Source organism: Taurulus bubalis (genome assembly GCF_910589615.1).
Source record: "Taurulus bubalis genome assembly, chromosome: 21".
NCBI classification, from domain to species: domain Eukaryota; kingdom Metazoa; phylum Chordata; class Actinopteri; order Perciformes; family Cottidae; genus Taurulus; species Taurulus bubalis.
Window position 1 is genome coordinate 5,669,338 of NC_136609.1, and position 27,828 is coordinate 5,697,165.

Below are 27,828 nucleotides of genomic sequence, written 5' to 3' on the forward strand. Positions count from 1 at the left end.
TGTGTGTGTGTGTGTGTGTGTGTGTGTGTGTGTGTGTGTGTGTGTGTGTGTGTGTGCACGTTTGTATGTAGATATTTGACGAACAATAAAGTGCCAAGTAATTTACTCCTCGGGCAGAGATATATATGTCGCGTTGACATCAAATGAAATGTGCAAGTGAAAACAGGAAGTGGGAGGACATCCGAGTCAGGACTGATGGTGTGGCTCTCTTTGCTTTAGTGATGCTGATATTTAACTGATTTATTTATCACAACAAATGCTGCAAGTGTTACGTCACTTACAAAGTTATTTTAACCCAAACAACAATCTTTTCCCGAACCTAACTGAGTAGTTTTGTTGCCAACCTAACTCAGTATTTCACGATATTTATCCTTACCCTAATTTAGAAATGTTGTTATCTTAACCTAACTAACTAACTATTTCAAGATATTTATCTAAACCTAACCTAAGTAGTTCAGTGGCCTAAACCTAACTGAGTTGTTTCCTGTGAAGACGTAAGTTTATTTTTAAAAGACCTATGCATGTAATGAGCGGATATTGAAACTTTAGTTATCATTTTCCCTGTAAAATATCATACGAACTGTTGAATGAAGATACTTTGTGTAAGTGTAAAATGCTTTATCGTGGCCAGTGTCAGAAAAGACTTAATATTGTGCCGATTGTATATTTAGAAAAAACTAATAGCAATAAAGCAAAGTTATAATATTTACAAACACACACACACACGCACGCACGCACGCACACACACACGCACACACGCACACATCTCCCTTCTACTGGCAGGCGTTCAAATCATTTGTGTGCATTTCAGGGAGAAACAGCCCCTGCTTAATTACTGCCATGCTAATTGAATCTCAGTGTGAGTGATGTATGGGGATAGGACTCTGTGACAGAATGAAAATGAAATAGTATTAAGCAGCCAAGTAGATAATCCATTTAGGAATGTCTGGGAAACGAGAAGGATTAGTTAATGCAGCGCCATATGGCTCACTTGTCACAAGACATCAAAGTTGTTTGAAATCTAAAATGTCTCTTTACCAGAATTCTTAAAGAGACAGTAAAATATTAAATCATAAATACATATATTTCTCATCTGTAGAATTATTTAACAATCTAGAGTTGCAGAGTGTTGGAGATGTCGGTCGTAGAGGTGCCTGCATTGTGCCGGGACTAAACGGTACTCGGCTTGTCAAAGCGCCAATAAAAACGCATTTGGAAACTCAACAGCAATGTATCTTTCCATAAATCATCCTCAAGACAATCCACAAAATAGTGAGCAGTTTCATGAAACATCTCTACGGCTGATTTCTCCAAAACATTGGCAACTCAACTAAAACTATTTGGATTGATGAAAAGGCACTATGTTGTTTTGATTGGGGGGTGAACCGTCCCTTTAAGTCTAACGGCACACCAGAACATATTGTCACGATTATTCATTGTTTTCTGGGACAAAATATTTTGCATTGCACTTTCTATGCACGCCACTGCTTCTGCTAACGTAGAAATATTTGCATCAAAATAAGACTTTCAAGTAAAGTTAATTTTCGTTTTACCTGTCTGATCTCTGTTGTGATGGGCAAACAGGTAACATACACCAGAGGATCTCAAATTTGTTTCGGGGACAGGGGACGTCCTCATATATGTCCTTTGGAACAATTTGACCCGGCATGTTAAAAACTATACACGACAAATGCATTTAAAAGATATTAGACTTGCATTAATCGGCATCGGCTTTAAATTAATAAGGCCGACACAAAATATGTGGACCATTTTATGCATTTTCAGATTATATCAACTATCGTTGCCGCTCTAATGAGTAATTGGCTGCAGGGTGCCATCTAGATGCTGCTTGGGTACTGCCAAATAGGTACAAAAATGGTGAAACAACATATAGGGGAAATTTACAAAGCAAATGATTTGTATATTTAAAAGTGATCAAGAAAACGTCACATTAGAAAGGCATGATTAAAATGACCAGTTACGTTCATGCCACCACGACAACCCGGACAAATTAGCCAATGAAACGAAAGTCTGCGTGTTGAGACCGACTGTGGCCCTTCAGCTTCCTAGAAGGAAGTGAAGTCAGACGCCGACTGTCTGGCACACGGGTTAGCGGACACGTTTGCTGAGTTTGGCATGTCGCCACTTGTCCGGCTTCAGTGTGATCTCTTTGTTACTGAATGCAACAAAGCAGAATCCTCCGCCAATTACCGTTGACTTGGCTCATCTGTTGCCGGGGGCAACGCAGCCCGCAGAGGAAGACGAGGGGAGGGAGCTTGTTTCCGCATGTAACCTCTGGACAGGAATCCACAAACAGCCTCTCTCCCACAGGCGATATGCAAAACACATGCGGGGAGTGCCAACGTAACACCAGCCTGTTACTGTCCACTTTATCTGCTCTCATCGCTCCTTCCATCATCTCTCACTCCAACCATGTCCTCGGCCTTCCCTCCCTTGTATCTTTCATTCCTTTCTCTCTCTCTTCGTCTTCTATCTTTTGCCTCCTTCCTTCTTTTCTTTCATCGTGTCTCCCTCTCTCAGAGAATTCCGCCCCCTCTCTCTCTCCCCCTCCATTCTCGCCCCAGCAGGCTGCAGATGGTGCTTAATGGACACATAACTGAGCATAACTGCCTCGTGAATAATTCCACAGGTGCAAGGTGAGCCATAGGACAAAGAGTAAGCACACACACGCAAACTACAGGAAGTAACCCCACAACATATCAACCAAACTTTAAGGGTTCTTTGTGCAAACGAATCCCCGTCACGATTAATCCTTGCTTCATAAACAAATCCTTTAAAAAGGGTATTCATTTAATTGTAATACATTTAATTGAACAATTAAACAAGTTACTAAAATGAAATATAACATGTATGGTCTTAAAACCTTTAGAAGTATAGTTAACGTGGCTTTTTAGATACTGATCATCAGAAAATGATCCTTTATGTCACAGTGAAAAAGATCCCTACAAAGTCATCTAAATGAATGTTGATGGCAAAACCGTATATCAAATGTTGAAACAAAGGTTATTAGAAATAAAGCTGGAAAATTCATCAAATCAGATTCTTTGAACACCGTGTGGAGAGCGACGCATCAGCTTTCTGTATTTGCAACAGGAACACTTTGGGAATGAACACAAAGTTACGGCAGCAGTCATGGAGGAAGCCCTCGGCTGGCTGGAAGCGATGCCCGAGGATGATCTCTTCAAGCCGATGCCCTCTTTTTTCCTGAGTGTTGTCATGCGATGGAGGACAAACAGGACATGAGAGAACTGAATATGAGAATATGATTCTGAAGCTTCCATACAAGCTGAGAGAAAGATCTCTGAGCGACTGGAAAGACTCAATCGCAGGGCACAGTCCGTTTATGCTTTCATCCATCGAGCGTCAAGTAACAGAACAGTAAGAAAAAATGTGTGAACAGAATGAAATCACTTGAATCATTTGAAGCCAAAAGTGAACCCCCTACATTTGAACAACCAAGAAGGTTTAACCATGTTCGAAGAAGAAGAGGAACTTTCTGAAGGAGGAAACAGAATCTGTTTTGGCTGCCTTCATGTTGGGCTCATGAGCCAAGCAGTTCCTGGTCATTTCACTACTTTTCAAGAGCTAAACGGTTCCTTCTGCCTATTGCTGTCTGCGTTGCTGTAGCGATCCAAAGACCTGTGATGTGTGAAGAAGCGGCCTGACCGTGTGAACCGCAGGTTTTGTCTCACTTCGATGACATTCAGTGCTGCGATGTGCAAAGCGAAGCCTAACTTTACTTTAACGTTATCAGACAAAGATAAATGCTTTCCCCTTGTCTTAAATGGATACTAGAGTGACAGTCTTTCCTTATTTTATGAATGAAGCGGTACAACAGATGAAGCACTAAAAGCCCCACCCTGAAAGTTATTGTACTTTTAGAGTACTCCCGATCAAGGCCCCTTTAAAGGCATAAAAATGTCCCAGATTGAATTTAAAACCGTTGAAACGCAATTCCTCAAAAGCTTCCTAGACCCAGGAGAAAGGTTCTGCGGTCGAAAAGGAGCTTATGAGACTTATGTGACACCAGGTGCACTGCAGCAGTAATGTTTAAGTATGAATGCAAATAAGTATTTTACATTTCATATTGGTGATCAATTTCGATCAGTTTCTTTTTAACCTTTTTCTGCTATTCAATGTCAGAGCCACATTAAAATCTACTTTGATTTCCAGAACAACAAAACATGGAATCCTCCAAAGAGGGTGGATGCTCTTTTTATGGACACGGTATATATAATATAAATATTGAGGAAATTGAACTGAAATCTGAAATACCCACTGAGATTAAAAAAGGCTGAATATGCAGCTACACATATTTATAAAGAGAGCCTAAAAGCTATAGAGGATGCTTTGCATGGAAACAGGCCCACACACTGGACAACGTCTCAAGGCTCATGTGGTTTGATTTATTAAATGAAAGATAGGGAGATTGTCAGTTGCAGCGTATTTCAAGGTTGTCCTGGTTAATGTCAAATAATGTGGGGCGGCGATGTCTGTCTAAGAGAGGATCTTAGGGGAAGAGACGAATAAAACTACGATGACACCATGAGCAATTTAAAGAATTTATTTATTTCGTCATGCATCTGCTACCTGCTGAATGTGTCCAACTTCTGACACATTGGTTCTTTTTCATGAAGTGCACCGATGAGGTGAACGGCCATTACCCCTTGTTTTACTTATTCAATAAAGGATTTTTTTGCCATCTGTAGTGTAAATGTCAACTACAGTGCATGCAATGTAATGCGTTACAGCATGTATGATGATGACTTTGGAGAGCATTCTTAAAACAAAGCATTGCTTCAAGGTGAATTACAATAAGAGATACGTTAACAGCGATGAACACCGATTTCAAAGGAAGTCAAAAGGACTAATCATTCATTTAAAGAGAAAATCCTTCACTCCACAAGGTAGACAAAAAACTAACACGACTAATGAGCCCATCACCACCATGAGGCAATGTGCCTGTCCGAATAACAGTTAATTTCGGAAACAGAAAGGTAATAAAAGCAAAAAAAATGTCAAAAAGGAAATTAGACCAAAAAAAACGAGTGTATGAGAGTGAGGATGTCCCCTATCTGCGGACCTTGAGCGGGGACGAGTTAGCCAGGGCGGGGAGCTGGAGGTTGCGAGCCACAAAGTTCCGCGGGCGTTCATCGGCGGATGTCGTGCAGGTGGGTGGGGTCTCAAGAGGGGTTTTCCCTCTCACCTCGTAGGTCCATTGCATGTCTGCTGCCTGCAATAAGTGAGCTGTCAATCAAGAAAGCCTGGAAAAATGTTGAGCGCTTCCCTCATCTGGGAGAGGAAATCCTATTCTCACTTTCTGGCTTAGAGTGAACACTTTTAATATTATTTTTATGGAAACTACAGATAGACAGAAAAGTCAATGAGATTATGAGACTATAAATCATTGAAATACCTGGATGGTTAGTCTTGCTCTGCGCTCGCTGTGTGCGGTGGGTGTGAAGGACACAGTGATGAGGGCTCCGGTAGAACCGGCAGGAGGTAACATCCCCGAGGCTGGAGTCACCGTGAAATCCCCGCTGCTGCCTAGCAGGAAGGCTGCTGTGAATGGCTCGGCCCTCCTGGAATGGGAACATAAAACTACTTTTCACCACAAGTACCTACTTTCCCAGGGGACAAAGGATCCTTAACTATTTACAACCCTCCAGCGGGATTGAAAAGCATGCAATATTTAAACAATGGCCAAAACTACACCGTTTCTCATAGCCAGAAGCTGTAAAAAAAAGTCCAATTTTTCGTGAACACACCAGAAAAAGCAACCAAAACAAAGCTTAAAATTGTGATATTTCATCGAAAACCTTTTATTTGACATCCAAATATAACGTTTACTCTAAACAGATCCTGCAAACATTAAATTCTGCGCTCCTAAGTGCAACTAGAAAGCCATGATTGCCTGAGACCAACAGTCACATGACAAAAAATCGATGAAACTGATTCGACTGAGCTGCAGAACATTGAGGAGAGGACAGGAGACACTTGGGAAAATGTTGGATACAGTGATTCCATTCTTTTCATGGTATGGTAACTAAGTTACACTGCACAAAATAAATGTTTTAGTTTTCGCTACATCTAGCCTTGACTGTGTTGTTTCCATCGAGGTGAGGACGTATATTGCAGTGGAAATCAAGGCCACAGAGAGTCAAATGTGACACGAGCAAAAAAACAGCCTGACACTTAAGGGGTTCAGAGAGTTAAAGGATCTTGGATACTTCACATTTTGACCAGAGGAAGGAGGTGCTACATTTAGTTCCTAGTCCAAACAACTTTTAGTTCCTAGTTTAGACCCTTTGGTTCAAAAGGTTTGACCAAAAAGGCTTCAGTATCCACACATATTATTAGAGAGGTAGCCAATTATAGTTTGTAAACAGTTAAAAGGACAATATAAGCATACAAATAACATTATAAAAATAAGAAACATAAATCAGAAATGAGTAAACACACCTGGTGGTGCTGGTCAGACGGAAGCCAACAGCTGAAGTCTTGCCCAACTCAGTGGCTTCAGTGAGGATGACATCATCCGTTTGAGGCTTTGTGGAGATGAGAGTGATGGGAAACTCCCAGAGCCCCCCAGACACACACCGCACAGCTAGGACCGCTGAGCACCTGGATAGACACACACACACACACACACACACACACACACACACACACACACATTTTGAATAACTCACTCACGTACACGCCCTTTTGCACATGTTTACATACTATTTTAAATATTACCCCTAAATTAGACTGCATTTTGATATGTTTTACTACATCATCATCTAAACTAGAATGACTATGTTTGGTTTCATTTTATCCATGTCTGTCCCAAATGTCAGCACCTCATAATTTTGTCCTCTAAGACATTTGTGTGAAGTTGTCATAATATGCATTTCAATTCTTCAGACACACACGGCAATGCACAGTCACAGTGAGCTTTGACCTCCAAAATATATTGGTTCAACCATGGCGCAGAGGCACAACATAAACATACTACTCTCAACCGAGAGAAGCAACACTCATGAGCTACTTCCATTTCCAGCGCCGCAGCTAACGAGTGAGCCATCTCGCATCTTTCAAACAGTCAGAACCAGTTAATTTTACTGATCACCTTCATCCAGAGAAGAGGAACTAATCAGTAAAATGATTCGCATTCGGCTTTAACTGGAACACACATCTCAATACAGTTTGCCCTGCATGGCACACAGTTGGTCTGCTTTCCACTCATCGGTTCACCTCAAATCATTCCTCCACTTTAATTCATCTCTGATAGTAACCTGAGCATTCCCATGTCTCTAAAGAAACACGATTTACTAAAAAACGGTCTTTAATATTCCTGCTTCCAGCGCCTGCTACTTGGTCTCATCGTTTCGCCGCCCATGGCGGAGAAATAACATGAAGATAATGGAAGAGCTCATTAGCGACAGCCACCGCCCCCCCGTAATTTCCTCATGGAGAACTCATTAGCTCTCACAGATATTGATTCTACCGGGGCACGCCTCATTAATGGACTCCGCCGATGAAGACGAGAGCTGATAAATGAATGCACTCTTCGCTCAGCAGGGTGTCACTTGCAAGGTAGAGGACAACAGAAATAAATACACGGTGACTGAACAGTGAGATCATGCTGCATAATTCCATCACATACAAGTTAGAACAGAGATTAGTAACTCCAGTGTTTATTTCAAGCAAGAGAGGTGGATGGAATAATGGATGGAAACAATGCAGGATTTTAAAAACTTTAAGGAAGGGAATAGATTTAACACTTTTGTTGGACCTCAAAGATACCATGGGTCACACTGAACGTAAACACAGAAAACCTCCACATGGCACCTTTAAGCTGCATTGGAACCGTGCCAACAGAAGTTGCAATAGCAAGAGAGCAACACACCAGTATTAATTTTCGTGTATCGATACAATATCGCCACGCAAAATATCGCGATACTATGCTGTATTGATTTTTTCCCCCACCCCTTGTAAATACCAACAAAAGATAGGATTAATGGAATGCCGCACTGACTCAGCAGATAAACATGAGGACAAGTGGGTGCGCTCTCTCACCCACTCGGTGTTACACAAATAAACTTGTCTTGCCATTCATGGTTTATCTTTCAACTGTAAAATACACATCTTGATCTAATTTCTTAAATAACCTACGATCAGAGGTGTCACAAGTATTCACATTTATTACTCAAGTAGAAGTATAGATACTAGGGTTTAAAAATACTTCTTTAAAAGTTGAAGTATCAACTCAAGCTTTTTACTGAAGTAAAAGTGTAAAAGTACTGGTTTAAAAACTACTTAGAATGTTTTTTTTTTCCATTAAGGACAAACTCTTAAGCTGCGTCTCAGGGGCCTATAGCGCACTACCCCACCTCCCCCCAAAAAATCATTTTTATAAAGGCCATAATGACTATAATGTTTTAAAATGTTATGTTGAAAAATGTGGGATGCACTAGGCTACCCGTTTCAGCTGCATATATGGCCATTTAAAATGATCACATTTTATTACAATGCAAATACATTAAAGTACCATATGTGTACTACTGAGCATTAACATGTGTTTCATGGAGCGGAAGTATTGTAATAGTGCAAAATAGGCGGCGACTCTGACACAAACACTTAAAGCTGTGGTTCTCAAACTTTTTCTGTAAATAACATAATTGTGTGACTCATCTGTGCTTTTATAAATAACAGAATAAAGACAATTGCAATCAGTTTCAAGTAAATCAGATTGCCCCATCAGACAATGTTTTGTGTAAGTTCTATCTGTGCAAAAAATAACTCATATTTAGTTACTACTAAATAGCTCATTGTGGAAAACAATAAGTTTTTAATTTTTTTTGCCAAACAAAACAGAATGAGTGCAGATATGTGAGCCATCACGTTGTATCAGTATTAGTGGCTGCAGTGACCTGCTTTTCTCGACACATATGTTATAAACGGGGTTGTAGATTTGATACGGCCTCTCTCAATTCATGCTCAATATTGAGCTTAGATCTGTTTTCTTATTTTGAGAAACGCAACAGCAAGAAAAGACGAGCTCACAGAGCTCACGGCGTCGCGTCAAATCGCGCATGCGCAAGCGTAACCTGTTAACGGCGTACCGTAACCATTTACCCGAAAGTACAGGCATTTGTCCATGTATTTATTAATGACTTAGTTTTATATCCGTGTACTTTGTACTTTTACAATATGTGAAGCCAGCAGCTCATTGTTGGTAGAAGACACGAGCACTTTGGCTCGTTTCACCTGGAGCAGGAGAGCTGCTCCGGGTTCAGAGAGCTGCTCCGGTGCGAGAAGAACTCCGCTGATCCTCACATGAGAGCTGCTGTTGCATCTTCACCCTGGGAGCGTTTAAAACGCAGATATAGCGGTCTACTTTTCACACGACATATTTTTCGACGCTCTATGTCCGCTGGTGTGTGCTCAGCGCTCACCTGTGTGCGCGCGCACGTATCTGTGGGCAACGGGGCGGAGAGGTTTTTGTGTGTGTGTGTTTTTGAACGATGACAACCCGGAGTGAAAACAAACCAAAATGAAATAGTAACGAGACTATTTTTAAAATGTAGGGAGTAGAAAGTACAGATATTTGCGTGAAAATGTAAGGAGTAGAAGTAAAAAGTTGTTTGAAAAATAAATACTCCAGTAAAGTATAGATACCCAAAATTTCTACTTAAGTAAGGTAACGAAGTATTTGTACTTCGTTACTTGACACCTCTGCCTACGATCTATGGCCGCCCACAGTTAAGTGCAACAGTTCGCTGAATAGGACATTTTTAGGCGACCAAAAGGTTACAATGAACTTACATGACCTGAAAACACACTGTGAAAAAAGTGTTCGAAGACAGAAACACTGACAACTCCCAGACCAGACATCCCCGTGGTAACAACATGTCAATCAAAATGTAGCCCCGCCCTAAAGCATACGACCATAATTTACTAAATGAACATCATGCTGTATTGAAGACTTGAAACTAGAGATTGAGACATAAACTCATGTTTACAATGTGAGAAGTAGGTCATTTTCTCAGAGACTTCTTTTTGTCTGTTGGTAACAAAGCAATGAAGAGAGACAGGAAGAAATGAGTGTTTGTATATTATTGGGTTTTCATTTCCAAAACAATGTGGCTGAGAGCAAATTCATTCAAAGGGAAACTGATTTTCTACCGGCAGCACGTGAAGATGAAATGAGCACTTTTTGTCGGCGGGCGAGCGGAGGAGCTCCAGGCGCCGTTTCATCTGCTGTGACACGGAGCCGATTGAAAATCGCTGAAGTTTCCCTTTCATCTCCCCCTCGTCCTCCTCCAGATCTGACAACAGGTAAGGGAGCTCCGGAGAGCGCTGAACTCTAAGGTGACAGATTTGATCTAAATCATACTTGTAAGTGTGCACCTATTCAGTTTCACTGGGAAACTCATCACAGCTAAAGCTAAAGACGCTCTAACTTCCGTTTCTTTGAGTCAAAAGAAAACCCAAATGATTTCTTAAAAAGCCATGTGTGGTTTGATTAGAAACGCTGCTGTTCAAAATCTAAAAAAGTATCAAATGTGCTTTTAGGTCACATTAAAGTTAACGAATTGTGTTTTCCACCAAACATGGCAAGTACCGTTTTAGCAGAGGCAGCTGGCCTACAGCTGTGCTCGACCTATGAGAGAGTACAGCGACCGTTAGCTACACACTTTAGGATTCAGCACATGTTGGAATAAATAAATGCAAATGCCACGCCCAACAGAGAGAAAGAGAGAAGGAGATGGGCGAACAAGTGAGGTAGAGGAAGAGGAGACTGTACTTTAGGGGGAGAAAGACAAATGAATGCAGTGTTTACTCGCAACGCTGCACAGAAAGAGAGACCCCAGTCATGTGTGTGTGTGCTTTCCTTTCTGTTGTGTATCTGTGTGTGTGCGAGCACTCTGTCTACTTGTTTTGTTTTTCAGACTTATTATTAGCATCCTTTTGTTTATCCTTTCTCATAAAGTAGATGTGCATATTTGTTTCTCTGAGTGTGTACAACGTTGTGTTATTCCTCTTGTGTGTGTGTGTGCTTCATAACTTTCAAGGTGTTTGTGTGCCTCTGTCGGAGTCTGCATAACACTCTCACAGTGTGCGAGTGTGTGTTGAGTTCTCCCTGGTAATGAGTGTTTGTGCATTTCTCTCTGGACTTCAGGTGTGTGTCTGAGATTTGTGTCTCTCAAAACATGCCCTGTTTTTTTCCAAGTGCATTTGTGTGTACAAGGATTTCTCTTGAGTGTGTGAGGTGTTCGTTTGCTTCAGCCGGTGGAGTGGTTTAACAAGGACAAACAGAAAAGCAACTGAACCTCTCCGTCAAAAAACAGTCCTACTCGTGCATTCCATTTCGCTGCATACTTGCCAACTGGTGTCACGTTTCCTTTGAACAAGTTTGTGTGTGTGTGTGCAGGATCACTGTACCTGCATGGCCTGAGAGGGGCGTAGACCAGATGAAGGGTGAGCGTTACGATGCCGGTCTCCGGGTCCCTGCTCACAGCCTTGGCCGAAGCGGACAGGCGGTCCTCCACCTCTGTGAGCTCTATATCGCTGTCTGAACGGACCGCGCACAGGAAGTCTGAGGATACTGAGGATTGTTTTTTTTTTAGTCTTAAAATAGGAAACTCCAATGTGCTGTTACTGATCCAAAATGTCAGATTGGAATGTGACATGACAGTGACTTGAATAAATTCAGTTGTTTAAAGGAGATTTTCACAGCAATATGAAATAGATACCAGAGATAGAGTTATGACCTGTTTAACTTCCTTCCACTAGCTCTAAGAAGTAATATATAATGTATACTACTAAGGCCCAATTTTTTTTAAATCAAAGCAAATATTGAGAAAAAAAATACAATTATGTATTTCCTTGTGTGTGCACATAACCACTATAAGAGTACAATACAAATGTAAAAGGCTGACATTTCGATCTTTTTACAATCTAAGACAGTTAAAGATATTTTTAGTTTGCAGCCTTGCTGTCAATTAAAGTTCTTTGAAAGAAAAGCGGAATCAGCAGGTCAGGAAAAAAAAATCGTTAATCGGAATCGACCACGGTAATTGCCATCGGCGCATCATTACTGCAGAAGCATGAAATTTAGCTGAACAACGCACTTTAACTCGATAAACACAATACAAGTCTAGCTGGTCAACACAAACTCGCTTCAACGCCATGCAGTCTGTTGGATAAAAAAAACCTGCAATTCAGTGTTTTCTCACACACCCGATTGCTGCCTGCTGTCTCGACGTTTTACTATTTAAAAACATGTACTTTGTTTCCGATTTCGATTAGCAACGTGATTAACAATCAATCGCCTGCTGAGCTGAATCAGACAGATCCTGACGCACCTCATCTTGTTATCAATGTAGCTACTGAATGACAATTAAAACAACCTCCTTCATCATTAAACGAGGACACGTGATGCACATTTAAATTTTGGGGAGAAGGGAGCACTGGTATTAGATCGGTACTGGGTATCGCCAGACGCCTGAGTTGTCGTATCAGAGCTACAACTACACTTTCTACCCCTGTAATTCCCAACTACTAAACTACAACGTTTAATTAAAGGTTTTAATCCGCATGAATTTGTTCTGATATTGCAAGACCACTTGGGAGTAAAAAAAAATCACAAACTGGCACAGACCTTCCTGTCCTGTCCAGTCTTTGTTCCCCGACACGCCCCCAGTGAGCAGGACATCCACCTTCCTTTCCAGCTGGCAGCCCGCTTCACAAAGGACGGCGCCAAGTGGAGGGTTCTCAACAGGCGACTCCATGGGAATCCCACGAATGGGGTAAATCCAACAGATGGTCGACAGTTCCTGCTCTGACCTGAAATATTAGTTATTCTACACAGTATTTACACAGTATTTGGGATCAGCGATGACCATCACGGGATTCGAAAACATGCCAGGCATCGAACCACAAAACGCGGAAACATCTCAAAGCTACCTCAAATGCTGTGGGCACTGCTTATATTACAAAAAACGCTTTAAGCTATTTTTGTGCTACTTTTGGTCAACATGCGTCGGCATGATGTCCAAGTGGTCGTTACAAATTTGGTGCCATTTGGCCAAAAGATGGCGCTGTAGCAGCAAAGCAAAGTCTCTGTGTTTGCGTGCTTTATAACCGTACTGAAAACTTTCTGTGAGAAGTAAAATTATTGACAGCTGTGAGTACTAGCAATAGCCATTTTCGTGGTTTGCGTTCAAAATTGTGATTTTGGGAGAGTTGTTTTGGAGGGAGGCCTGAAGGATCTGGGCTGTCAGTGTCACCGACTGGGCGAATTTCTTGGAAATGGAGGGATGGAACATTTTACTGCTCCCACTGTGCTGGTATTCCCTTACAGTACAAATGCCATGAATGGAAGAGAAAATCTTTCATGAGCTCAAACACTGCACTGGGCACTTTCAACTGCTCCCTGTTTTGTTGTAAGGCTGATTTAACACTTCTTCATTTTGTTTACTTTTTGTTGACAGGCTGTGCAGAAATGCCTGGGTGTAGGAACAGCAGATGCTAATGAGCTTTACTGAGACCCGGCATGGACTCAAGACAGAGCTTCTCATATAGACAATGAGACAGACACACCTGAAGGTGCTGCTGTTGTTGCCTGCGCTGCTGCTGGGCTTCATAGTGATGCAGAGCCAGGCCTGTTGGAGCTCCATAGACTTGGGCGCAAACACCACAGGCACATCAAAACTGGCCCCTTCGCAGATCTGTATACCTGCAGCCAAGATGGAGGACAGACATCGACACTTTTTCAAAGTTTTTGCAGCTGGCATACAAAGCTCCAGACTTTCAACTGTCTTTGTTATAGTCATCTATAGTGGTTACCTGCACACACAAAAAAGGCACACAATTGTTTTACTTGGTATTAGTAGATTCAATTATGAATTATGCTAATGATTAGATTAGTGCTAGAAAATGTAACAGCTCATAATTCCCTCTTTGTATTTATGTGTAAACATCTTCTTCAAACAACTCTATTCAAGTTTCTTGCCAAAAACGACATTTTACAAGATCACATTTGAACACATCATGCACATCCCGCGGACTACGGTCCGCTACACCACCAACTACATATGTTGACATCTGCGAAACCAGTGAGGCTGATTTCAAACTATGAAAAACTAACTTTTTCCTGAAACGTCGTCTAAGGTGGATTTATTTCCGAGCTGATAAAAACTAGTGACTATGAAGTCAGTTAGTGAAGCCTTAGATAAAATAACATTTAGTACAGGTTCTTTTGAATTTGAAGACACACTGAACACTAGCCAAAAATATTTCTGTTTTACAAACACAGCCAAATCATAACTTTTAGAGGTTTGACATGGAAATATCCAAAACAGCTGCCTGTGAGAATGAGCCAAAACCATAAAAAGTTGGAGCCAGAAAACAAAGCTGAAAGATAAAAGCTGAAGGGAACTTCTGGATAAATTGACTTGCATTTATACAGTATACTGCATGCATTTATATATTGCATGCATTTATAGCAGCGCTGTACATAACATCCACATTAAAACACTGATGGCAGAGGCTGCCATGCAAGGTGCCACAAGCCCATCGGGATCTAAACTAATTTACATTCATGCACACTCACACACCAATGGCACAACCTTCAGGATTAATTAGGGGTTCAGTATCTTGCCTGAGGGCACTTCAACATGTGGACTAGAGGAGCGAGGGATCGAATCGCTGATCTTCCGACTTGAGGGCGACCGTTCTACCTACGAACTTTACATTACACGTAGCCATTAATCTATCGTCTAGAATAAAATATTTATGAGAGAAGCTTTGAAGGTCCTTTTGATTGGAATTCAGAGCATATCTATTGCCTCCACATGGCTTTCAACATGGAGATGGCTGAGCACCTCTTCTGAGCGAGGATCTCTCCGTATGTGACGCTGCGGTCAAGGTGCTTGCCATCACCATCTCCGCTGCTTCATGCTGATGAGCCATGGCACTGAGCGGTCCAAATAGCCCATTGGGAGATATAGGATTATTTAGCGGCTCCCATCGCATCTGAGGGGAAAGCTGCAGAGCCAGATGTTATGCTGCGTCATCGGCACACAAGAGAAGTGAGCGGTCAGTGAGGTGAGCACACACCTGGTCCGGGGAGATGCGGGTGTGAGTTAGCGCCGGTCGAGGAAAGTGGCCTATGCGAGCGGGATGGTTACCGGGCTTTGTGTCAATGATAAGAACCCGCTTTCTGTGTCCCTGTGGACTCTAGTAAAGAGCCAGTAGCAAGATAGCAGCACTTTTTACCAGGGGCTGCCCCTGTGAAGGGCCGGAGCTGTGGGAAGCAAGACAATAGCCCTTTTTATGATCTCCGTCCAGTGCTCCCAACGGGCAGGCAGGAGAGCCAGGAAGAGAAACCACTATTGAGGGAGCCGAGCCAGCAAATTTGGAGTTTGTCACAGCGATCCTTATCCGGGATGTCTGGGAAGTCAAAGTTGGAGATGACCAGCTCATCCGTTGGCAGGGTGACCTGCAGTTTGATTACGGCATGTTTCATCACGATACGTATTTAGCTAACGTGATAGCAAGCTGACCTAGCTTTCCATTAAAAAACTGGTTGGAGGGAAATTAAGACGCTGTCGACATCTTAACGCTGATTGGCCAAAACTCGACACGTCATATCAAAGATGTTTTATTGCGAAGATCGCAACATCAGCTTTTCTCCGTGTCTCACTCCAATCTCAGAAACGCTGGCCGGCCAGTTGACCCCCCAAAAAACAAAAACTCTTCGATTCACGTGGATGGCATATTTTGATTTAAAAACGGCGAATTTCGCTGAAAAGTGACAAGTTTGCAGGTATGTAAATGAATGTTCTGAATCCCGTATACAGAACCTTTAAAGTTCAGTTTTGCTTTCATTTTGCTTCAAATAAATATTTTCAAGCATAGTGTGCTTTAGTATGTGTGGAAAACAGCTTTATTGAACATTTGATCATATCGTGGTGGAAGTCCTATCAGCTAACACACCTTCAGTGTGGCTCAGAGGGATAGAGAAGATCTCCTTGCCCGTAGTGACTTGATGGGAGTTGGGGGCCCGACTCGGGTCCTCATCTGAGAAGAAATACACACAGCAACATGAACATGTCAGAGTGTGTCACATGCAAAAGTGACAGTGTCTGTTAGAGAAAGACACGGAGAGCCTGTGACCTGCAAGGGTGATATTGAGCATGGCTGGGAGCTCGCCGGTGTTTGTGAAGGGAACGGTGATGAAGGCGTTAGAGCCAATCGGGGATGAGATGCTCAGAGGCTCCTCGCTCTCTGGAATGAGGCCGCGCCCACTCAACAACACACACCAGTCCTGCAACTGAAGTAAGACAGAGACAGATTAACACATACACACTAGTGGCCAGGGGGAGAGAAATAAAGTAAATGAGAAGCATGAATGGAATATGGAGGAGGGAAGACAAAGAAAACGTGTGGTGAAAAGATAAGATAAAACCCTCAATTGTATGCCTCCGCCAACCAGCCAAGTTGCTGTTTGCAGCCATGTCTGTCAAAAATGTCATCCCTTCATCATTTTATCCTATTAGACATTTGTGTGTCATGGTCACAGTGACTTTGACCAGTGAGTTCTAATCAGGTCATTCTTGAGTCCACATGAGTCCACATGTTTGAGTCAATTTTAAGGAAATTCCCTCAAGGTGTTCCTGCAATATCGCGTTCAGGAGAATGGACAGGACGTACATGACCTTAACCTCTGACCACCAAAATCAAATTGGAACGAATTTCTTTCAGGCTTTCTGGTACAGGTATACACGTGGACAGACTAAAGAAAATACACACCCGCGGCTATTCCCTGTGCAGAGACATACAAATATAATAACATATAATATATTATAATTAATATACACCACAGTAAGTGTTAATTGTGTAATTTTAAAAGAAGAAAAAAACTGGTTCAGGTCAGACTTTAAAGGTTCCAAAATGTGATATTCAGATCATTAATGTAGCATAAAACAACTATTTGCTATGTAAAGATAGCGTGGAGTAATGTCGATCCCAGCAGAGGTCACTCTCCCTGTGTGTGTGTGTGTGTGTGTGTGTGTGTGTGTGTGTGTGTGTGTGTTTGTGTTTGTGTGTGTGTGTGTGTAATCCGAGCGTCTCTGTGTTTTGCATAGTTGACCCGTCCCCCCCTCCCCCCCCACAACAGGTAAACACTGTTAGCTCTGTCAGCACTGTGGACGTTGTTAGCACTGCTTTTTCCAGCAACGTCGCGCTGCTAGCCGCCGGCTCAGCTGTTGCCATGTTGAGAGCCTCGTGGAGGCATTCCTCAATCATTGATATGCTCTGAATTTCAGATTTAGCACCACAGTAGCCAGTATTGCCAGTCCAATGGCATTTAGTTCTCATTTATCCAAAATAGTTGTTATGGTTAAGGTCGCTGTGACTGTAGAGCCTACTCTGTCTGAGCAGAAGTTTGATGTTTCCACAGAGGGTCTATTCATTTAACCTTGTCATTGTTTATATTGTTTGCGTCACCCAGAGCTAGTGAACAGCGTCCTGTGCCTAAATTAAAATGTACAGTGGGCCAATGAAAAGCTTTATGAGGTTCTGTGAATTTTCCAAGCTTAGTGTGGATGATTTGGAGCAATGAGGCAGTAAATGAAATAGGAGCACCTGCTTAAACTAATTTCAGAGGAAAAATAAGTGAATTATCCCTGTATCTGTGTGTGTCCCTGTTTCTTGTGTGTGCAGACAGGGGACTGTGATTTATGTAATCCATTTTCTCTCTGTTTGTGTGTGTTTGTATACACCTGAGGGCACGTGAAAGTGATCTTTGCCGAGTGCCTCCCCTCTCCGACGGATGAAGGTCTAAAATGAACACCAAGCTGGGTGCAGGAGTGGGGCTCCACAATAAGCTGGAACACACACACACACACACACACACACACACACACACACACACACACACACACACGAAAAGCTTTCATGGGGACCGTAAGGAAGGATGAAAACAAGCATGTTCAAATTCTTATAAATCACACTGCTAAGCAACCCACAGCTTTCCATCCAGATGTACAGTACGTATTTTCATTCCAACTGACAACAGTGACTTTTGTTTGTTTGAAGATATATGTAAGAAGACAGCAAACTGTGTTATCAGGTGTCTTAGTATACGGTTAATTTTTTTGAGAGATGAAATCCAAAATGAATACAATCAAACGTCCATTGAACTACAAACAACATCAAAGATAACAGTAAATACATTTCCCCAGGGGCAGGAAATGAAGCTTTATGCTGAATAATGGAATGGAATACTGAACTGATAAAAGTAAATGTGCATACTAACAGTATTTCCTGATTCCATGTCCAGCGTGTAGTGTCTGAGGTTACTGTTGGCTACAATCAACTCCAGAGTCTCAGCTGTTGGGTTAACAAGGGGAATGGTCTGGCTGGTCGATCTGACACAAACACAAACGCACATACACCGCTTTGTTCAGCAAGGTCAAAGATACACAATACAATCCCACAGGTAGAATAAATTAAGAAGCTGTAGTAGAACGTTTCAAACATATAGGAACATCCAAATATCAAAGGTCTGGCAGAATGAAAGTATAATGTTGTAGTGTGAATTTCTGGCATCCTCTAAAATGTATGTGAAACAGTTATTGATCCTAATCCTCTGATGGCAATATTCAGTTAGATTGCTGCGACCTGCGAGGTGGCCACATCTTGTGGCTTAGATGTGGCCACCTCCGATTCCCCGACAGAGAGGTGACATTCCAAGTCGCGAGAGCTAATCTGCAATGCCACGTGCATGCAGATTAGCACGCTCGCCGGTAACCCTGCAATTGATATATCGTGGGTGCACCTACTTGCCCATCTGACAGCAGGCCTGTGGTAGCACAATGACAGGAGGCGGAAGAGCATAAAGCTCCAGCTGATACCAGAACTCCCCCACCAGCTCTGACTGGAACACCACACTGGCAGAAAATACACACCAAATTTATGCAAATACTATGTATGTACAACAGACTATATTGGTCAAATAGACAAATACATTGCTGGGTATACTCTATTACAAAGCTCACAATGAGGTTGGTAGAATATTGTATGTAACAATAAATGGTCATAGTTGCAAAATAGTCTCTGATTCAGGGGAAATATGTCTTTTTAGATCGATCACACAAAATACAAAATTCGTTAGAGAAACTCTTACTTAACCTCCCCCTCTAAAAGAAGCTAGGTAAGAGGTTAGGTTTTCTAAAGGAGGCTAGGAAAGAGGTTGAGTTTTCTAAAGGAGGCGAGGTAAGCTACAGTGCGTTGAGTCTTACCTGCCTGTGCTCTTCCCTACTCTGCAAGGGGAGAACGTAGCTTTGTAAGTGAGCGTCTCCCATGGGGGAATTGAAACCCTGGTGGCCCCTCTCAGCTCGTCTCCTTCCAGGTACACATCCAGCATCAGCAGCTCTCCTTGTGGGTTTTTGACAGCGATCTCTATGGCAACTGAGCTCTGGGAACACAGCATTTCAAAGATGAAACCTGTTTTTTTTTTTGTTCTGATGGTCTTTTGAACCAAGTATAGAAGGAAGATTACATGTTTTAGTAACAGTGGCCAGCAGCAGAAACCCTACTTTAGGGCCTGCATGCAAACAATTTCATAATATGTAGAAAGGTGACCTCAGTAGAGTGAGGATCTCTGCGGGGTGTGCCTGCAACAAACACTGCCGTGTTGTGTTATTAAATTAACACAACCCACAATTGGCTAACTCCGCTGTCGAGACACTGATGGTAGTAAAGGCCTCGTAAAAAAAGTGGCGATGTATGCAGGCAATTGAAAAAAGTCATACAATCTTGCCAAAAACAAAATGAAACTCACCAAACTACTTGTGTAGCGTGTGCTTGTAGCTCCGTTAGCTTTTAGCCAGGTACACCGAAACTACAAAAGTGAGGAAGCTGTTTTATATACCGTGCCTCTGGCCGCAGAGCAGCGGCTGAGGGTTGGGGATGCACTAAGCTGTGTTATCACAGGGACTGGTTGAGAGCAGTGAATGAGCAGTCAGCCGGCACTTAATGGCAGTATAAAACAGGCATTAAAGATTTTTGTTGATGTTTTTAGAAAGTGTGAGTCACCACAACCACGAGAGAACGTTGAGCAGAATGCTCCTGAATTATATTTTCTCTCTTCACTTTCTTTTAATATAACTCAAACTGTACACAGTCGATGATCCACCAGAGCCTGGTTCGGCCCGGGGCATTGGTGGAGGCATTGTGGGTGAAAATTAGGTGTGTGCATGTTCACGAGTATCCCATAGTGCAGTGATTTTCAACCACTGTACCACACCAGTGTGCCATGAGAGATTGTCGGGTGTGCCGTGGGAAAATGTCCAATTTCACTTAATTGGTCCAAAAAAATATAATTTAGTTATGATTAGTATAATTTTCCATTGTTAAGCGTCTAAGCCTGCAATATAGTGGCTGGTAGAGGGATTTCCTATAGAACAGGTCTACACCTTGTTCTGTTATTAAACAAACTAAACAGCCGTATGTTATTGAAGTTAATATTCCACATTCAGCAGCAGAAAACCCTAAAATGAGATGAACTATGGCTGCTCTTATTAACACCTTTAGTCTTAGAAAATACTCCCCTGGACGGAAAAATGTGGCTCATTTTCCAGCCGTGAAGATCATTTGCAGCAGGATTCGTGAACATGCACTTGAGAGTGCAACTGTGTTTGCAGAACTTACCTGAGCAGTGCACTGTACATCTATGACCTTGGTGGGCGCCGCTGGCTCACAAATTATCTCTAGCGAGAAATGTACCTCGTAACAGACGAGTACATGTCCTGGATGAGACACACGCGTAGGAATCCGTTATGAATGCAAAAAAACTTGTGTTCACACACCTAACATTCTAAACAAGTCTAGGTTAAAAAAAAAAAAAACTTTTAAGTTAAGTGTTTCTGAGTTCCAAATGGTTTTTGCCCAGTACATGTTACAAACAATAAGCTTACCTTTGTGCTTGTCTGCATCCTGCATGTCAACAATTTCTAGAAATGATACACATCCTGCAAGAAAAGTTTTTTATTGTTTGTTTAACATTTGTTATCGTTAATTTTTTATATAGGTTTGATACAATTAATTAATCCATCATAATGAGCATTTTGTAAACTAAAAGTTTCTATCTAACCCTGCTCAAAGGCATATATAATTTGATAAACAATGTTTATCAACATTTTAGGGCAGCTGCCTTCCATGTTACATACTAACAAACCGTACAACCACAAACATGCCACGGGAGGTGTAGGGGGGGTAGAGAGAAGAATTCACCTAGGGCTGGGCGGTATGGCCAAAAATTCATATCACAGTATTTTGTAAGATTCTGGCAGTTTCACGGTATATCACGGTATTTATTTTTCCCGAGTAAACACATTGAATCATTGACGGCGCCGGTCAACTAGACAGCGGTGCCATCAGGGAGCCGTGCATAGCCGTGTCAACAGCAGTCAGCAACATTCATTTTTCACAGCTTAATGCTGAGAGTGCAGTGGAGCTACTTCCGTGTCAGGGTTCAAACTTTATTCGTCACTGCCGAACTGCATGCTGGGTAAGGCTCGCACACCAAAAAACAGGAAGAGACAGACCGGATGTCTAAGCACCGGTATGACGGTATATGAAAAATTCATACCGTATGGAAATCTGAAACCACTATACCGCACAGCCCTAAATTCACCTCTTTGTTTTCCTCGTTTCCATGGTGACACAGCCAGGGTGTATGGAGCGCTGTGACCAGGGTTGATCTCCAGGGAGGGGGTGCCACTTACAACAGATAGGTCTGTCACCACCTGCGTGTGTGTGCATATGCATGAACACAACACAAGACAGAGAAGCACAACAGACTTTTCATCTTTCACCATTATCATGTAAAATTTGTGTGCAATACTTTGTTTTATAAAATAACAGCAAAACTAGTGGCATTCCAATTCAGCTTTACAGAGTAGCTAGAGTACAATAGTTTTAGTTGTCGATTTTGACCAATTCTAAAATATCCACTGCAGTTTCATAAGGTCCATGGTGACATCTTAAATAGCTTATTACATTTAACCAACAGCTCAAAACCCAGAGATATTGTGTTTGCATAAGAGTAAACCCTGTCAGCAAGTCACAGTATGTGTGGAAGTTATTTGCATGTTTGCATTTACCTTGAGAGTGAGTTTTTTCTGGCTGTAGTTGGGGACAGCGATCTGTGTGTGTGTTGTTTGACCTACAGAGCACTGTGAAACTACATGGTCCACTGGCAGGGGGGGCTCTCCCACTCCTTTGAGGGTAAACACGTGCTCAGTCCTGTCGCAGTCATTATGTAAGGACAGCTTGCCCTGTGGGGGTAGGGATAAAGTCCAGGCAGTCAAACTTGTGTTCAGTGGGAAGTGTGCATACATAGGAACAATGGTAAGCTGACTCTTCTCACATTGACACATGAACTCCAGACACCGGGACAAGTAACTCTAGGACAAAAATGTTTCTTAATAAAGTCTTGAATGTATTAGACAGCATTGGAGTGTCACGATGGTATTCCCTTAGATACATATACATCATGTTCTTCATTGTAAAAATTTGGGTGGCTTCAAATTCTCCTCCTCCGTCCACTACATTATGAAGAAATACACACAAATAGGGTACTATATAGGGTAATAGGGTACATATCTGTACTTGGAAAAGTTATTGCATTGGCCGGGAATCGAACCCGGGCCTCCCGCGTGGCAGGCGAGAATTCTACCACTGAACCACCAATGCATTTGTATGGGTGGAGAAAGGGGCGTGGCCTAACTAGATCACCAGAAGACCACTCCATAAAAGATGGCTGATGACACCACAGAGTCAAAGAAGGTCTTCAGGAGCTCCCTGCACTCCAAAAGGCCTCAGTCTCCTCAGCAGAAAGAAGTCCAGTCCAGTTTATTGTGCAAGTGAACACCCAGATACTTGTAAGATTTTAAAATGTCAATGTCTATACATGCTCACTGACATACTGCTCAGGACAATACATTGCATATCAGGATGTGAGTCTCCCACTGCAGCAGCACATGGTAAGAGACCTGGGTTTCAGAATCAGAACCAGAACCGTTTATTGCCACTTATGTTTTCACGTACAAAGACAGTCAGTCAGTAGGGGACCCGGGCTCTGTTAATGAGGCCGACTGCTGACGGGAAGAAACTGTGCGTGTGGCGTGAGGTCTTGGTCTTGATGGACCACAGCCTGGGAGGTCGGAGAGGAGTCAGCTACAATCTTTCTTGCCCGCTTAAGGGTCCTGAGAGTCCTGGAGGGACGGCAGATTGCAGCCAATCCCCCTCTTGGCAGAGCGAATGCTGCAGCCTGCCCTTGTCCTTAGCAGTTTATATACAAGATAAATATAATAGAACAGGGGTGTCAAACATACGGCCCGCGGACCGGATCCAGGGGGTCCAGCTCGGCCTGCCGGATAACTGCTAAAAATAAAAAAAAAATATATATATTTTTGGTCTTTGTGTTTCTAGTTCATTGTAGTGTTGAGGATTGGGTTATGTAAAGTATGAGTTCTTCTCTTTTCTTTTCTAAGTTCTTTTAATTTTCTCTTTATGCATTATAACTCAATTGCTTTGAGTGAAATACTTTTTATCACGATGCATAATAACTAAATTGTTTTGAGTGAAATAGTATTTTATCTCGCTGCATTATAACTAAATTGCTTTGAGTGAAATAGTATTTTATCACGCTGCATTATAAATTGTTTTGAGTTAAATAGTTTTTATCACGATGCATTATAACTAAATTGTTTTGAGTGAAATAGTATTTTATCACACTGCATTATAACTAAATTGTTTTGAGTTAAATAGTATTTTATCAAGCTGCACTGTAAATTGTTTTAAGTGAAATGATCTTCTATCATGATGCATTATAACTAATTGTTTTGATTGAAATTGTATTTTTTTCATGCTGCATTATGCTAATTGTTTTGAGTGAAATGCTGAGTGCTTAAAAACGTAGTACATTCCTGTTATTTTTATGACATTTTTATGACATTTATATATGGTCATAGTAGATAGTATCCTGTTGTAGACGGAAGACGGGTCTAAATATGGTCCTGTTGTTTATCAGTTGACCTTGAGTAGCTTTTGCAGCTGCAACCACAGAAACACGATATTGAGCATGTGACCAAGGTCAAAGCAGCTTGTAATAACATGCACATGTTACTCCCACTATGTTTTGACAGAGATCTTCCCACACACTTGCCTATATTTACTGTGATAACTGCACACTTATTCAGTTCCTTTTGGGCTCTGTCCCTGAGATGGAACCATTCGGTTTGAGAAATCAAATCGAGACTTTCTTACACTTGTAATTACTGGTAACTGTTTTTAAGCGCTGCGGGGAATTCCTCCCAAGATAAAAAAGAAACAGGTGATGAATTACAATGTGACTTTTGCTCTTGTAGCTTTTTAAAACATATGATACTGGTGAACTGACTCTGAATTTTCGCAACGCCACTTCGCCTATATCGCACCGCAGGTGAAAAATTCGCTCTGTGTGGTTAATTCGTTTTTTCGCAACCATCGCTGGGGAAAGGGGGCGGGGCTTATCTCTGTGTCTTGAAAACATTTACTATTTCCTTCATCCACCAGGTAAATAACCACTAGTTCTGCTTTATACTTGTTAAGGAAGTCCCACACACGTCGGAACATCAACCACCCCCATGTCTGGGTTCATAACATTATCCGTAGTCGCACACAGCTCCGACTCCTCCAGGACGAGTGTCTGAATGAAGCCGCTTCCAGCACTCCTTCAGCGGACCAGCAGTTTCATTCAGTAACCACAGGACGGCGGTGATGCCGGGCGGAGCTTCTATCTCCGTGTTTGTGGAAGCATTTACTATTTCCGCCATTCAGCATTGAAATAACCTCTAGTTCTGCTTTATACTTGTTGAGGAAGTCCCACACACGTTGGAACATCAACCGCCCCGTGTCTGGGTTCATAATATCCGTAGTCACACACAGCTCCGACTCCTCCAGGACGAGTGTCTGAATGAAGCCGCTTCCAGCGCTCCTTCAGCGGGCCAGCAAAAAAAAAAAAAAAAAAAAGCGAAAAAGCGGCGTTGCGACTCCGTTTCGCTTCTATCGCGACGCCCGGCGAAAAATTTGCTTTTTCGCAACCTAACGCGGCTGTGCATTGACTTAACATGTAATCTGGACGCGCAAATATTTCGCAACTGTTTTGGTGTGAACACGGCATAAGAGCTGTGGAGAATTTCTCCAAGACAAAAAATAACCAGTTATCGTACTGTGCGTATAATAACTCTTATTGAAATAAAATGTATACTCTCAAATATTTATTGGTTCATCATCCAAAAACCTTCACCAATAGTTTAAACATAGATAAATATTGTCGTTATGTATGTGTAATTATGCTGTGATTTTACTGGTCTGGCCCACTTGAGATCAAAATGGGCAGTATGTGGCCCCTTAACTAAAATGAGTTTGACACCCCTGTAATAGAACAATAGAAAAGTGTTTGCATTGGCCGGGAATCGAACCCGGGCCTCCCGCGTGGCAGGCGAGAATTCTACCACTGAACCACCAATGCATTTGTATTGGTGGAGAAAGGGGGCGTGGCCTAACGAAAACGCATGACTGCATATTTTCCCACACCAACAACACAGCAGCCCATATTTTGAGAAGGCAAGATCAGAGTCGTTTCATCCATCCATCCATTTTCATACGCTTATCCAGGGTCGGGTTCAGGTGGCAGCACCTGCAACATTTGGTCATTCTGGGAGATATAATCCCTCCATCTTTTTTCTTTTTTTTCTTTCCTCTTCTTTTCTTTCTTCTTGCTGCACCAGAAGACCCCTCCATAAAAGATGGCATGACTCTCACAGTGCTTCCAGCCTTTTCCAGGTGAGAAAGGCATCCTTGTAGCAGGAAGATGACGGCGTCATCCACCCCGTTGCCAGATTGGTAGGCGAACTGAAGCGGGTCCAGAGATGAGCTCACCAAGGGGCTGAGGGGGTCCACCGCGGAAGTTTACTCGCGTGAGTGAAACGAGGGTGTTCACACCAAACGCGAAAAATCGCGGCGCGAAGGGGGCGTGGCTTAGCTCTGTTGCTTGCCTCTGTGAGAGACAAGCGACGAAGCTTTCATTTCCGCTATCGACCATGGAATAAATAACCACTAGTTCTGCTTTATACTTGTTGTGGAAGTCCCAAACATGTCGGAACATGAAACGCCCTCGTGTTCGGGTTCATAACATCATCCGTAGCCGCACACAGCTTGGTGAATTTCACCGACTCCTCCAGGAACTGCGTCTCGCGTATCTCCGTAAAACGATACCGATTATGCCATCCACAATGGAAATAACCACCAGTTCTGCTTCATACTTTTTGTGTAAACTCCACATATGTCGGAACATCAAACTCCATGGTGTCTGGGTTCATAATATTATCCGTAGTCCCACAACAGCGTCTCAATGAAGCCGCTACCAGCGCTGGTTCAGGCGGAGCAGCAGCAGTTTCATTCAGAAACGGAGAGACGGCGGTGGTGACGGGCGGAGCTTCTCAGCGCTGATTCTCAACGCTGATTGGCTGCCGCAACTTTGCGTCACGCGATTTCTCCGACAGAGTTGGGAGAATTCAACTCACGCGAATTCGCGCCGCGTCCTTCGCTTTGTTCGCCCCAGGTCAAACGTTCTGTTCGCGCCGCCTCAAACGCGTCTATCTCGCTGCGGCGCGAATAAATCGGCAATTCGCGTCGCAGCGCGTCTGTGGATTGACTTTACATGGAATCTGGTCGCGCCGCAAATTCGCGCCGCGTCCGGTGTGAACACAGCATTAAGGCCACCGTCACTCACTTTTGCTAGTTGTAGGTTTCATTCTTGGGGCAACATATCACGTAACCTCTTGAGGCTGAGACGCACAGTCAGAGTATGCGGTCATTTTTCAAAGTAAAGCATCTTTCCGACCTTGATAATCAATGAAAAATATATATATATATTCTTTCTGTGCGGCACAGTATCAAGGGACCCACGGACAAGTATATGTATATAATGAAACGGGGGAAAAGTTATTGCATTGGCCGGGAATCGAACCCGGGCCTCCCGCGTGGCAGGCGAGAATTCTACCACTGAACCACCAATGCATTTGCATGGGTGGAGAAAGGGGCGTGGCCTAACGAGACCACTGGACATTTCCTCATTTCCTCTCTCCTCACATGATTTCATTGCATGACTCCAAGAATGAAACACAAAAGGGAAGGAAATGTGGATGCAAGGGATTTGTGATGTACCCACAGAGTAAAGTTCGTGCATGGAAAAAGAAGAAAGCCATGACATACTGCTGCAAGTTCAGGACAATACATTGCATATCAGGACGTGAGTCTCCCACTGCAGCAGCACATGGCAAGAGACCTGGGTTTCAGAATCAGAACCAGAACCGTTTATTGCCACGTATGTTTTCATGTACAAAGACAGTCAGTCAGTCAGACCCGGGCTCTGTTAATGAGGCCGACTGCTGACGGGAAGAAACTGTTCGTGTGGCGTGAGGTCTTGGTCCTGATGGACCACAGCCTGGGAGGTCTGAGAGGAGTCAGCTACAATCTTTCTTGCCCGCTTAAGGGTCCTGGGAGTCCTGGAGGGACGGCCGATTGCAGCCAATCCCCCTCTTGGCAGAGCGAATGCTGCAGTCTGCCCTTGTCCTTGGCAGTTTATATACAAGATAAACATAAAAGAACAGGGGTCTCAAATATACGGACCGCGGACCGGATCCAGGGGGACTAGCTCGGCCTGCCGGATAACTTAAAAATAAAAAATATATATATATT

At 42.7% G+C, this 27,828-nt stretch overlaps 1 protein-coding gene across 1 annotated transcript in view; it reads right to left on the bottom strand.

Annotated features, from left to right (window-relative positions):
• Positions 1-5,092: 5,092 nt before the first annotated feature.
• The window catches only part of LOC306752994 (cilia- and flagella-associated protein 47-like), a gene marked incomplete at both ends in the record, with an annotated part of 68,840 nt that continues 46,104 nt past the window's right edge, over positions 5,093-27,828 (bottom strand). The window contains 16 exon segments of the mRNA XM_079236826.1: positions 5,093-5,254; positions 5,438-5,603; positions 6,484-6,645; positions 11,455-11,617; positions 12,674-12,858; positions 13,615-13,750; positions 16,012-16,095; positions 16,192-16,348; positions 17,799-17,903; positions 18,335-18,446; positions 18,861-18,968; positions 19,320-19,495; positions 20,731-20,828; positions 20,997-21,050; positions 21,716-21,827; positions 22,185-22,358. Coding sequence (XP_079092952.1) covers positions 5,093-5,254; positions 5,438-5,603; positions 6,484-6,645; positions 11,455-11,617; positions 12,674-12,858; positions 13,615-13,750; positions 16,012-16,095; positions 16,192-16,348; positions 17,799-17,903; positions 18,335-18,446; positions 18,861-18,968; positions 19,320-19,495; positions 20,731-20,828; positions 20,997-21,050; positions 21,716-21,827; positions 22,185-22,358 — 2,154 coding nt within the window.